At 42.0% G+C, this 14,511-nt stretch overlaps 1 protein-coding gene across 1 annotated transcript in view; it reads right to left on the bottom strand.

Annotated features, from left to right (window-relative positions):
- ZNF365 (zinc finger protein 365) overlaps positions 1-14,185 on the bottom strand; it is a 28,394-nt gene extending 14,209 nt beyond the window's left edge. The window contains exons 1-2 of the mRNA XM_023205138.2: positions 13,923-14,185; positions 11,443-12,198 (exon numbers count right to left, since the gene is read on the bottom strand). Of these exons, the coding sequence (XP_023060906.1) occupies positions 11,443-12,185 (743 nt within the window). The 5' untranslated portion in view covers positions 12,186-12,198; positions 13,923-14,185. The remainder of the gene's footprint in view (positions 1-11,442; positions 12,199-13,922) is intronic.
- Between the last annotated feature and the right edge of the window lie 326 nt (positions 14,186-14,511).

Here is a 14,511-nt window from a genome sequence, read left to right as displayed (position 1 = left end):
ACATACAAATAAATATATGTCAGATGGTCATAGATGCTAAGAAAATTGAAACTGGGTGCAAAGGGACAGTGACAGAGGAAGGAAAGGAGTGAACAATATTTTAAAAAGCAAAGTTAGAAACGACCTTTTGAATGGGGTAACAATTGAATGGAGACCTGAGGAAGAAGCCATGCAGGTGTTTAGCAAGAGCAAACCAGGCACATGCAGATAGATATGAGGTACAGTAAGGGGTTATATCGAGGAGGGAGCCAGGTAGGGCCTCACAGGTCACTGTGAGACTTCCGGTTTTATTACGAATGAGATAGGAAACCATTGGATGCATTGTTTTTAAGACAAGCTCTGACTTGGATTTTTAAAGTCTGGCGATTGAGAGAGAAAACTCTACAGGGAGAGAAAGTATAGGAGCAAGAGACCAAGCTGAGCACCAAAACAGCACATCGAATGAGTCATCTTGTCCAAAAGTACGTTTTTCAGCTAAGAACAAAACAGCCTATATAGCTACCATGAGGTCAACCCAAAGACCACCAGGAAAACTATTCTAATGCTGACATAAGAGAAGCAATGCATGGGTTGCCCTCCTGTAAGAAGCTGAGCAAAATACTTCAACTACATAATTCACAAGTAGATTACAAATCCAGAAAAATTCTAATAACTTTCTTACCATCTTATATTTTGCTTTCATTTTTAATGGACATATGAAAATAGTATTTTTTTCTGATTTATAGATAAGCTCTTTATTTAAAAAATTCAAATAACCCATTAGAAATACAAAAAAGGAAAGATCACCTGAAACTCCATTATCCTGAGACCACCACCATTATCTTGTTAGCCATCTTCATGAGCATCACACTCATCCCCAAACATACCCACCCAAGCACACATACACACACAGTTTTCCTTCTTTTCCTACCTGACCCTCAACTCTCAATTCCCCTCTCTCCACACCCTCTTTCCCAGGCCGAGGACCACTATGAATAGGTGTATATTGCCAGAGTTCTCTCCACCATATTGTCTTCACTTCATAAGAAGCCATGAATATCCTTTTAGTCATCACCCTTGTATGTTCTGCCAGTCCCCCTGGAGCTAATGAGTTCCATAATTTTACTATCTGTTGGATAGTCTTTCCTTTAGATGTCTCCAAAATCTCTCTCAATCTTCAAGGAACGTCCTCTCATTGTTTTTGCCATGTTTAACTTACCCAAGATTCTAAAGACTCTACTTTCTGTCCTTTCAGCTCTTTCAATTTTGATTCGTGAATGCTAATTTTTGTTTATCTAACCTCATTCAGTTGTTCTAGACAGTCAATTAAATTCATTGGCTTCTCTGCATCTTCTCAACCTCCACTTGATCTTTATTTTCTACTGCGCTCTATAATTCTCTTGAGAGTAGAACTTCAGGAAAGTCTGGTGCAGGAAGCCAGAGTTTTACATAAGATCTTTGCAAAACAGCTGGTAGTGACTTCCAGCTCTTTTCTTCTGTACTACCAGTCAGTGTGCCACTTTTACAATTAGTCATGATTTTTCTCTCAGAAATATATTACGCCACACTTGGCCATACTGAAACTTATTCTGACACTTCCTATAGAATCACACATCCCTACGAAACTTTGGGAATTACATATTTATAAAAACAGATAATAGGTTAGCTCTAATAATGATTCACTCAAAGAAATGCTAGTGATACCAGCCCCCGTTTTTTCTAGTTTCCTATACAGGATCAAACATAAACCCTAACTCCAAAATAATTCCATCATCTTTCAGTAGCTAAGAAATATCCACACACAAGAAATAAGAGTCCCTCTGGAAAAGAATTTTTTTAATCATCAAGTTTCAAGTTTATTTCCAGATGTTTCCATATTAGCCCTCCATAGAAGATGTGTACTTTTCAAGGTCTTCATTATTCAGGCCATGAACACAAGCCAATTTTTAAGCCCTACCATCATTCACTTTGATCTGTCTCCTACCTGAGCCACAAACTTTAACTAGCAGCAAAGGAGTGGCGGGCCCATGTGAATGCATCCTCAGCCCTTTCGTGGTTCTTGCTTATGATTTAGGTCCTTTGGGATGGAGTATTCTGGAAATGCACCACAGGAAAATAAGGCTTCAATTCATTTGGTGTCTGAGAATCCAAATTTCTACAAGCCTGTTGTAGAGGTTTCCTGGGTAATATTTAGTTATCCTAAATGTTTAGTTTAGGATAACTAAATATCACTGCAAACTGTACTTACAGGGCAAACAACCAAAAGTTTAAAAAAAGTACCATTTTAAAAAATTCATTTTGGTCGATATTTCCTATATCTTATTATGGAAATCGTTCACATATATTAAGGAAAATATAAAAATTGACCTTTTGGAAGACTCAACTGGGCAGGGACAGAATCAGCTTTTGTTCTCTGTTCTAAGTCCAGCATTCAACACAATTGTGTTTGACACCCAATATTGAATAAGTATTTGTTGTAATTAATGTTTATAAAGGACAAGGAAGAAACTAAAAATGACCCAAAATCCCACCACTCAGAAGTTACTGTCAATATCCAGTATATTTTTTCCTGTCTTTTACCTCTGTGCACATTTGCTATTCCAGGACTTTCATGCTATGCAGTCTAGCATATGCAAAGACGGCAACATTTGATGGCTTAATCTCAGGGGATTAGCATCACAAAAGCAAGAGAACAAATTTGAATGCAACACCTTTCATGATTGTGGCTGTATTTTTAAATCACATAATATTTTGCCACTGGTTCCATATGAAACTTTTAAAAATTAATATTAATGCTGATAATATTAATTTTTAATATTAATTTTAATACGCTCCCGGACTATTATGCCATGTTATAGAAAAGAAGGATCTTTTTTCTAACTTCTGTCAACCAATTATCTTGTGCCCTGAAGCTGAGAAGTTAATACCCTCTGTATTTTTCAACCAACCTGGCACAAACTGCTAACCTAATTTCAGTTTGTAGATGTATTACATTAACTAAGGTGGAAAAAAAAAAAAACAGTTAAAACAAGCTTGATGGTATACTATGATTTTGTTTTAAAAGACAGGTTAAATATAAGACAAAGACTGGAGTTCATCATACTGAGATTGTGTAGGGTATCTTTGTTAGATGAAAAAGGTATCAAAACCAACTAATTGTGGAATATCATGTGTGTACATCTCAGATCCACCTTTCATTCACATCCTGTTCAGTCTGGATGAATATCCAGAACCACCTCTTATTTCCCCATGGAATCTTGGGGTTTTTCTGAATGGAAAAGAAAAGGGGTTAAACACATTGCATTTGTAACCTCTTTCATAATTACACTCCAAACAATTAAATATCCATTCAAAGTGCAAGACAGAACAATAGATTTCAAGGTAAGAAAGTACAAAATGTTCACTGATACAGTTTCAGATCCCACATTGCAATGACTCTTTAAGAAACTACCAACTGTCACATTTGGCACAGCACCAAAGCAAAATATCCACGATTATCTGAGAAGGCTATTTAAATACCCCTCCATTTTCCTACTACGTATCTGTGGGAGACTAGATTTTCTTCATCTGTTTCAACCAAAACAACAAATTTGCAACAGAATGAATGTGGAACTACCAGAGTCCAGCTGCCTTCTATGAAGCCACACATAAACTTTTAAAACAATACCACTCTTTTCACTAAATTATTTTTGGGAAAACAGTTATTTTTCATAAAAATATGTTATTTATGTTAGCATATAATGGATACATGTAGTGAGAGAGTCAAACAATGAAAGAAGGAAATACTGAAATAAACACATAATTACAAAGCTAGTTAAATGTGACTAAGAAGAAGAGTAATATGATGCTATCGGACAGAACAGTAGAAGACTTATGTGGTTTTATTTCTGGTTCTCAACCCTGTGACTCAGAATACAGTGTGAAAGCTGGAAGGCCAGATGAGAAGATAAGGGCCAACCTGAGTGAAACTCAATCAGGGTGTGGGTGCAGACCAGTGCTGGGGAAATTTAACTGATTCTAAGCCACTTCCGGCCCCATCTTTGATTTCTTCTTCATTAAAAAAAAAAAAAAGGCCAAATATTATTAAATCTGAGGTTTTAGTCTTCAGTGGAAAACATGCTAATTTAAAGCAATATTTGACACTTAAAAAAAAAATACCAGTACAATATAAGAAACTGACCTTGAAGCTCCTTATGATGCAGAATGATTTCCAGATCTGGAAATCTGTCAGACTGATAGGTATCCAGAAACCAACACAGTAGAAGAGGAGCAATGAGTGAAAAAGTCCTTTCCAGAGAGCCAAACCTTCAGTTAGAAAATATATCCATTCACACATGCATTCATTCATTTACAAGGGGACTATATGGTCTGAAAAATAGATAATATTATTTCATTTTTTACAGATGGAATCCTCTGTTACTTCTTCTGAGATGGGTTAAAGACAAGTTAATTCAGAAAAATCAAAGACATGCTATCATGTGACCAAGACACCTAGAAGCATGTGCAGAGATTAATGGAAATATGTGTTCGCACACTGTGGTGCCCACTGCAATTTTGCATAGGCATTGAATTATGCATTTTAATGAGTTACAACACGCTGATCCTATCATCTATTATAATCTACTATCCACAAACCATTTCTTACGTCTGTTTTAGTTTCCTTCATTTTTGCACTGAGCCATGCTTACGTTTGGATATGCTGTTCTCTCTGCCAGGGTCATTCCTCCTCCTCTTCCAAAGCTCCCACAATTAATTATCAATTAACTATTCCTCTAACCTCAGACTCTCTTGCCAGGGAGTATTCTCAGACACACGCCCAGGTGTACATGACACGGCCTACTGTGTTTTCCACAGAAGTTTGTACCCTATCACCATGCACATCACAATGAACCAGTGTGCCATTTCCCCATTTGACCATAAAAAATCAGTGAGTTCGGGACCTTGTGTGCTCCTTCACTGTCTGCAGGTACCCCCTGCACCTAACCTGAGCCCAGCACACAATACAGGATTAATGCATTTCTGCTGAATGCATGAAATGTGCAACTAGATCTCTACTTGAAAATCGTTAACCAACACAGATATCCTTAAGTTTCTATTTTCCTTTTCCAGACAAGTACTGGGGCATCAAACCAATGAGTAACCAACGGGTACCTCCTACAGGAATAGGGGGTGGGATCTAAAACTGATGCCTCTCTTCTATTCTTAAACACTTTAACATCAGCTTCTCCTCCCAAAAGCAAAGCTCCACCAAGTTATTTAAATTTCATTTTACATGACTGATTTATGAACCTCTTCAGAGGAATATGAAATGGTAAAAATACCTCTGGCTAAAAATAGTCTAGCTATTGATCACAGAGCACCTCAGACAGACCATAATGTCAACCACAAGGCAAATCCCAAAGCAGGAGTCGACCACCTCCGAGCACAGCGAGCTTGGCTGCAAACCCATATCATGGAGTCAGCTCCTGCCCTCTCTTTGGGGCACCACAGGCCTGAATCTGCAACAATTGCACGTCTGGAGGCATGGCCCATCTCTACACTTCTTGGCCCTTAACTCTAATAAGAAAATCAAACTATTCTCATTAGTTGTAAGTTGACCAATACCATATTCTGAGTCCCAAGGGTGTAGAGTGGGCATGTGGTAGGAGGCAGGGGAGTGGAGAAAAGAGAATATGCAGAGACAGAAATAGAAAACTTTCCTGGGTTTCCGAATTTTACCATGTGCCAACCCTGAGAGGGAATGCTTGACACCTCGTTTATTCTGCATGAGTTTCTAAGTCTGCAAGGAACACAGCCTGAAAAGAGAGGACCCCATTTATATGCACAAACCAATAATGTGGAGCAAACAGACCCTTCTCCACACCACTGACCTCTATATCCAATGTGATGTTTTTCTTGGCCTGCTTCCTAGCTATGAATCAGTCTGGGCACTACATTGCCTAGTCACTGCTTTAGCTGATCAAAAAATGGGAATGAATTAAATGGCAAGAGGATTTAGTCGTGCAAAGCAAGTTACCAAATCAGATTTGCCTTTTAAAGGCCAGCATTCCAAGGTCAGTTCTGGATAAAAACCTAAATGGGCATTACCTAGCTCAGGCCAACCCCTCTATATCTCTTTTGTCACACCCCCTAATGACCTGTTTAACGTCAATTTTCCCTTCTGGTTTATAAGGTCCATGAAGGCAGGAACTGGACGCATTTGGTTTACCATCCCATGGTCGGAACCTAGATCAGTATCTGCTGCTCAGCAAACACTCATAAAGATTTGTCTTCTGCATGGCTTTAGGCTGGAATGAGGCAAATGATGAAGGAAAAAGGGAAACAGATTCTACGTGTCACTGCCTGCAAGGGAGTAGGATGGAAATTAGAGATGGAATCACAAAGAGGACTCTCATTGAGATCAAAGCCTAGCAATGGCAAAAGCCCTACCCCGATTAAACAAAGACATCTGAGAATCAAGTGAAAAGCCCTGGACTGGGTATTCTGGAAGCTTAATATCATGACCACACTGATGATGCCACCCTTCCCCTGCCTCCCTACACCTCAGATGCCAGCTGACATTTTCTTTAATCACATCAGAAAAATAAATGATGTCACCATGGCAGCCCTCTCAAAATAGCAAAGAAGCAAGCCCATCCAAAATGGGCCACATTCAGTATTACATAAGTCTTGACGCTTTGGGGAAAAAAAATCACATTTTCAGGAGTCTGGCTGGGACACAGTGAACTAATGGAAAAAGCACTCAGCAGAGAGACAGAGAAACTGGATTCCAGGTTCAGCTTTGCTACTAAATCTCTATCCTTGGGCAAGTCATTCCCCTGCTCTGGGCCTTATTTTCAACATGTATAAAATGAGTGTGTTATCCTGCAGGAAACAGGGGCAATCTTCTGGTTCTCAAATCAGAAATCACATGCTCTACCCAGGGGCCATCTCTAGCAGCCCTCCCTGATGCCCCTTCAAGGTCACTCTCTTCTGGCCATCAGTACAAATCCAGCCTTTCCTCCTCATTTCCTCAGTGTGGCCTCTCCACACAGAAAAATCTGTTCTCTAATGTATTACCAACTTGAAACTGTGGCTTATATTGAGGCACTTCTCAAAACTCCCCTTGCATGTTCGTGGGTATCCCTTATTCTTCCTACACAGAGCACAGACACCTTAGGGAAAGACAGCAAGCATTTTATGCTCCCCCACACATACCTCGCACAGCCCTGGGCACATTACAGATGTTCAATCAGGACTTTTCAACCATACTGCAGAAAAGTGTGTATGTAAATTCTGTATTACTTTTATTACAATCAAATTTTCCAAACCCCATGGGACCAACTCAGCCAGCAACCTAGCTACTAATTCCATCCTTTCTTGTTAGGGATGCCTTACCGCAACGTTTCCAGGATTGATTTACCTGATTACAGGCAGCACTACCCACCAGCTCTGAATACTCTTCAATAAGTAAATACCTGTTTCACTAGAACTTTTAAAGTTACACTGACTTTGTCAAGACAATGAGCAACTTCTCTCCTGGGTTTGCACTCCAAAACCTGCAGATACCTTCTACGGGGATACAATGAGACCGCAGGGAATTAAGTGAACCAATCTCCTATGCAGTTGAAAATCCAAGTATAATTTTTGACTCTCCAAACACTTAACTCCTAATAGCCTACTGCTGACCAGAAGCCTTACTGATAACATAAACAAATGATTAACACAGATTTTGTATGTTACATGTATTACATACCTGCATTCGTAAAGTAAGCTAGAGAAAAGAAAATGTTGTTAAGATAATCATAAGGAAAATATATTTACTACTCATTAAATGGAAATGGATCATTGTAAAGGAGAAAGAGAAAGGTTGGTCTTGCTGTCTCAATGGTGGCACAGACAATAAAACCTCTGCATTTAAGTGGAACTGCACAGTTCAAACCTGAGTCGTTCAAGGGTCAAGTACATTCTCAATTCAAACAACCTCCTCTGCTATGAGTATATATGTACAACTTCTGCAATCTGGCTGATTCAGCCTATAGATGGCCTCAGGGCAGAAGCAGCCTTTGGGCCTTTTATTTTAACTTGAAAGAAAGGATTTTAAAAGTTGAAGGAGCACTTTGGGAGGCCGAGACGGGCAGATCACGAGGTCAGGAGATCGAGACCATCCTGGCTAACACAGTGAAACCCCGTCTCTACTAAGAAATACAAAAATCTAGCCGGGCGAGGTGGCGGGTGCCTGTAGTCCCAGCTACTCGGGAGGCTGAGGCAGGAGAATGGCGTGAACCTGAGAGGCGGAGCTTGCAGTGAGCTGAGATCCGGCCACTGCACTCCCGCCGGGGCGACAGACTGAGACTCCGTCTCAAAAAAAAAAAAAAAAAAAAGTTGAAGGAGAAAATCCGTAAGCATAAGAAGCCTATGTGAATTTTAAATAATAGATGTTTACTTTTTTTGAAACCATATCTACCATCTGTGTTTCACAGGGTCCCTGGAGTTTAAGTCAGTTGTGAATGAGACTGTTAACAACCTACTTTATCTCACAAATGGGCCTAGGGAGCTCATGTGGAAGTGTTTGGCAGGGGCACACAACTCCTGGTATGGTCCTTGGCAAAACAGGGTCTTCCATTATCTGAAAGGCCAACTCTTTGGTGGAAGGCACAGCTCTCTGAGGTAGTGGTTAGGATGGAAGAGGCACGCACCGCCCAGCTAGGCAGATGCAGTCAAATCAACCCAGTATTAACAGTGTGACAGGTGGGCAGCTCCTTCTGCATCCTCATTCAGAGGGCAGGGGCGTGGGGGTGGGGAGGCTAGACGCTGCAGACACTGAGGGCGCTGTCCATAATCCCATTCTTAGACCAAGAGCTCCAGTGTCCTCCCTGGAAACAAGACTCTTTCAGTCCCATTTTATGTACAGAAAGAGTGACTATTTTAGACCTGAATACAGAAACTGATGGGACTGGCCCAAATGAATGTTTAAAAAAAATGAAGACTTGGTTTATGTTTAAAAGTTTAAGGCAATTTCCCTGCACTTTTATTTAAAATACTTTTTCTTTTTTTTTTTTTAAATATCATTGCTTTTTTCTATTAGTCCAAAAATGACATATAAAAATCACCTTGTGGCCAGGCACGGTGGCTTACGACTGTAATCTCAGCACTTTGGTGGCTTACGACTGTAATCTTCAGTAGATCACCTGAGGTCAGGAGTTCAAGACCAGCCTGGCCAACATGGTGAAACCCTGTCTCTACTAAAAATACAAAAAAAATAGCTGGGTGCAGTGGTGGGTGCCTGTAACCCCAGCTACTTGGGAGGCTGAGGCAGAATTGCTTGAACCTGGGAGGCAGAGGTTGTGGTGAGCCAAGATCATGCCATTGCACTCCAGTCTGGGTGACAAAGTGAGACTCTGTCAAAAAAAAAAAAAAATCAACTCATAATTTATCCTCAGGTATACTCACAAAAATCTAAACAAACATGTACAGGGATAATAACCAAGGCATTATTTTTAATACTGGGAAAATGGAATAAAACTATGTATTCATTAATAGCAAACTGGTTAAATGGATCATGATGCATCCATACCATGGAATACTACACAACAGTCAAAAAGAGTAGTATAGTTCTGTATTTAGTAAACAAAAGATGCCTAAAATCTATTATATTAAAAATGAAAACAATTCAATGTGCAAGCAGCAGAACAGTATGTGTCACGATTTCATTTAGAAAAAATGGAATCTGTGTGTGTACAATTGTAGGCACACAGGAAAGGTCTGGAAGGATATTTACGGAACTTAACAGTGGCTGTCTCTGAAGGATAGGATAGGATGTGCTTGGATTGGAGAAGTTATTTTTACACATATAATTCTGTCCTATTCAAGTTTTTCCATGTATTTGTTTTTCAGCTGGTGCTCAGGTGGCAGCCTTGGATTAACCATAACATGTAACTGACCCACGCATAGCCTACTTTTATTTAGTCAGATATTTTTAACAATTAAGCATTTTTGAACCCATCACTCCAGGCAACTACTACTCCAGATCTCAGGTTTATTATTACTTGTGTAATTAATAAGTAAAATACAACAAATAAATAAGTTCAAAAACTTAATTTGGTTGCCTTTTAAACTCACTGCTCTTAAATGAAACAAAAATTTTCAAATTTAATTCTAGGTCTCTCTTAACGCATAGAGTAACCACATCTGCCCTTCTTTCAACAGCACGGTGCAGGTCACCTCGGTGGCCATTAACGGGTCTAGACACTAACTTCCCACCAGGAAACACCAGAAACCAAAAGGGAAACATTTTTCATTAGAGATTATTTTCCTAGGAGCAAAGTAAGTCAGAGGCTGATTCAAATCCATCCTAACTACATAATTTAAAAAATGTCTCGCCTGAACAAAAAATGTCTAGGCTTCCCTTCAAGGAAAGCATTTAAGTGATAGCAAGTAATGATCTCTTTAATCTATGGAGTGTCTCAGGAAGTTTTAATTATTACATTTTAAGAGACAACACAAAATAGAAGAGTACCAGAGGGCAAAGAAAGGATGACATTAAATCAATCTCTATAATAGAACTCAAATTATTTGGAAACCTACCTTCTAGGATGTTTTACTCCATCAATTTTAATGTCCTTTGGTTCCATGAATTTCTAAGCCTCTATTTAAAATGAAATCCGACATTCCGCATTTGAGAAATACACTGACCTGTTATGTATACTTTTCTAGTTTGGGTTAAATCTATACTTACTGATAAGGAAATGCTTCTCTAAGTATGATGATTTCTCAAGCAATAGCTTCTATGATCTACAACTTGTGAAAACCAATCTCAACTTTTTGCAAGTGGGCAAAACTTAATCTGATATACATCATTTTCCAAAAAGTCAAGTCTCAAACTTAAATCATAGAAGTACAGCAATATCAGAAAGTCTTTCCTCTGGGTTTCCTAGTGTCTGCTTCTCCCAAATATAAACTAAATTAAATGGATTCTCAACTACTAACATTTAATTAATCTGGGCAGATAATACAACATGGCAAATAAACCAAACTTATTTATACTGGAGGAATGTTTCTGAACTTAAGACAGCATCTGGCCTTACTGACTTTATAATACAGAAACTGTCAAGAAGATGAGCTCACTCAGCTCACTCTTTCTGCCTTCCCATTCAACTCACCCTTGCATGCCATTTGGTGCTAGGAATGGATCCCCCCATGGCTAGGCTGTGCTAGTCTTCTCTCTAAAAACATTATCTGTAGTTTACAAATTCCCAGCTGAGAAAGAATTAGATATTTGACTTTGTTGCTAGGTTGCAGACCATGCACACAGAAGGTAAATGATATCAAAGCCCTGTGCCTCCTGGTTCAACTATATCAATAAGAAATGCAATTAAGGCACCTGCAAATAGCAAAAATCAACCTTGCTTAGCATTTGTTTGTAAGGGGATTGGGGTGCTGCTTAAAGCAATGGGGTTAGCATCCCCTGTCAGCAACACTTACTCTTCTTTCCTAAGAAGCTCCTCCTCTGATTCTGTCAGGCGTTGCCTCAGCGCAGCTATCATTTCCACGGCCACATCCACCTGTCTGTTCAGGGCCCGCTCTCGTCTCTGAACTTCCTGCTTTTTCTGAGTCAGTTGCACAAAAGCTGCCCGAACTTCCAACAGTTCCGCAGTTTTCTGGGCTAACTCTTTGGTGAGTTTATCAATTCTCTTCTCAATGGTCCTATCCACAGCCTCAACCATTCGATTGAATTTTTCTCTGACATGTGCCTCGAAAGAAGCTTTGGTGTCTGAGGTGGGCAGTCCAGGACCGGACCGTGGCCCATCCAGCGAGTCTGCACGGAGGTCCATGGCAGTGTAGGTCTGCACATAGGACACAGGCCTCTCTGCCACCACCTCAAATGGCTTCCTGTCCTTGGAATGTTCATGTGAAATGCTGTACAAGTTAACATAGCTCGGTTTCTGCTTTACCACGTTGCCACTGCTCTGCAGTTTTCCCGGTTTCAGGAGTTCTGAGGAAGTGACTAGGTCTGTGTCTTTGAGGGATGGAAAGACACTGCATTTTGTCAAGAGGGTTCTTTCTTCGTAGCTGTGACTGAACTCCAGATGGGCCCTCAAGGATGACAAGCTTCTAAATCTGGTATGGTCTCCACACCTCGGGCAGCGGAATGGCAGGCACACAGTAACATTCTCAAAGGACTCCTGCCAGGGATATCTGCTTTCCTCAAAAGCCTTCTGTTGCATTACTCTAAAAGTCCTGGGAAGGAGAAAATAGGTAGTTTACGTGTTTGCTGAAAGGCACACTACTAAAATGATTGCTGCTTATCTCCATGACAGCAGAGGCTTTTTGGTTTCAAGTGACTTTTGCATATAATATTTCATGTTGCAATTAAAACCTACAGCCCATGGGCCAAATCCATCCACATCAATTTCTGCATTATTTACTGCTGCTGTATCAATTTCTGTATTATTTATTGTAAACCAAAATGGCAGTGGTGAGTAACTGAGACAGAGACTCTATGCTCCTAAAAGCTAAAATATTTACTACTTTTACAGAAAAAGTTTGCCATCTCCTACCTAGAATCAAAAAGGTGAGTAACATCCCCTCTTCACAGATAAGAACACTGGAGCAAGGAAGTAAAGCCATTAATCCAAGGTCAGATGGAAAGTGGTAGATCCAAAAGTGGAATTCAAGTTTCCTGCCCTCCTGAATTTGGTACACTAAATGCAAAACCGTACCCCATTTTAAGGATACAATCCGAGATGCGTGAACACAAGAATACATGAAAACTCACATGAATTGTCAAAATGGGTCCTAAGACAGCAAGCTCGGGACCTATCCTCAAGTACGGGAAAGATTACTCAAGCCATGCACAGTGGCATTAAGTCTACAATCAGCTGAAAATTTTTCACCCTGAAATTTTTGCCTTTTTTTCCTTCAAGTATTGCTGTGATGACATAAACCAAAGTGCTTATCATAACAATAATAGACCCCATACGTGAGTTTTCCTGAAACCTGGGGACCCAATGTGTCAAATACCATTTGACATAAGTGGGGCCATGGCCAAGATTTTTATGATAATAGAGGGTTCTGGATGGATTTGTCTTGTCTTAGATGCTATTTTATATGACAACCTCTAGGGATGGTCAATGTGTGAACCAGGTAGGTATCAGCATACTCTCTTAATAACAGGAAGTTCTGGTTTCCTTGTAGGAATTTATTATCTTCACCCTAGCAACAGATGACTGTTGGCAACCCAATTCTGCAAGCAGTGCATATCTTCTATTTTTCCGTAAATGGTTTCTACTTAAATGTAACAAGCATTGGACCCAAAACGAGGGAGCCCCGCTGGGGTCTGTGGGTGAAAAGAGTCCTCAACCTCTTCAAAAGCAGAGGTGCAAATGGTCCCCAGGTAGCGAGGCGGGCAAGGCTTCTAGGTGAAGCCTCTGGCCCCCAGAGAGGGTAACCTCCTCCTGTGATGGGTACACCGGGGTGTTTAACCACTGGCTTTCTGGGAATGAGATGCAAACCCTGGCTCAGCACAGGGCCAAAGACGCTGGCAAGAGGTAAAGAAAGGGGAAGTCAGGATTCTAGGGGGGCAATGGGAAAAGGGTGGCATTTTGGATGGGAAAATGGGTAATCACACACTTCAGAGCACGCAGGCTTTTATGGGCCCAGGGGAAACCCCAGTCCACGGGGCTCACGGAAGAGCCCTAAGTGACTGTGCCAGAGAAGGGCAGGCTGGTAATGACCCTGCCCCGGGGTCCCAGCTCTCCCCGCCCCCGCTCCGCTGCGTGCCAGCCCACGGGTGCCAGAGTGGATTCGTGTGCACACGAGTTCCTGCTGGTGGGGGCCAGGAAGCCGGCTCTCCCAACTCCCCGCCACGCGGCGGGCTCGGGGACCCCCTCCCCAGCCCTGGCTACCCCGGTCGGTGCCCTCCGCCGAGCCGCGGGCGCAGATAGCCGGCGGCCGCCTCTTACCCGACTTGTTGCTGCTGCTGCAGCCGCCGCCGCCGGTGCTGATGCTGCGGGAGCGAAGCGGTTTTCAGCAGAGCCGTAAATCAGACTGAGCCGGGCCGGCTCCCACCCCACGCCGCACCTCCGCGCCGGGACCGGCGGCGTCCAGGGCGGAGCGAGGCGCGGCTAGCCAGCGGGGGCGGCGCTCGCGGGCACCGGGGGCACCGCGCCGGGGGTGCGGGGGTTCCGGAACGCCGCGGCCCAGGGCTGCCACCTCCGCGGGGAACACCCTTGCTCTGCCCAGCTGGCGGGAGCATCATCTGCCCCCACCACCCAGCCGGGAGCCCGATCCGACTCAGGATTACACTGACATCACTGCGAGAGATGCTGGGATCATTCCCCGGGGGTGGGAAGGGAAGACGCGTGTCAGCCTCGCAGTCGCGGCGCTTTCTGCAGGCCCTGGCGAGCTTTTTTGCACTTAGTTTAGGGGGAGCGGGAGAGTGTGGATGAGGATACAGCATAGCTAGGCATCTTCGAAAATCTGCCAGTTGGAAGGCCCGGGTATTTAATTAGGACCTCTTCATCCCAAGCAGCAGGGCGAGAATGTCCCAAA

The sequence above is a fragment of the Piliocolobus tephrosceles genome, chromosome 9, assembly GCF_002776525.5.
Source record: "Piliocolobus tephrosceles isolate RC106 chromosome 9, ASM277652v3, whole genome shotgun sequence".
Lineage (NCBI taxonomy): Eukaryota > Metazoa > Chordata > Mammalia > Primates > Cercopithecidae > Piliocolobus > Piliocolobus tephrosceles.
The sequence above is the reverse complement of the archived record's forward strand: the minus strand, read 5'-3'. Positions and strand labels throughout refer to the sequence as shown.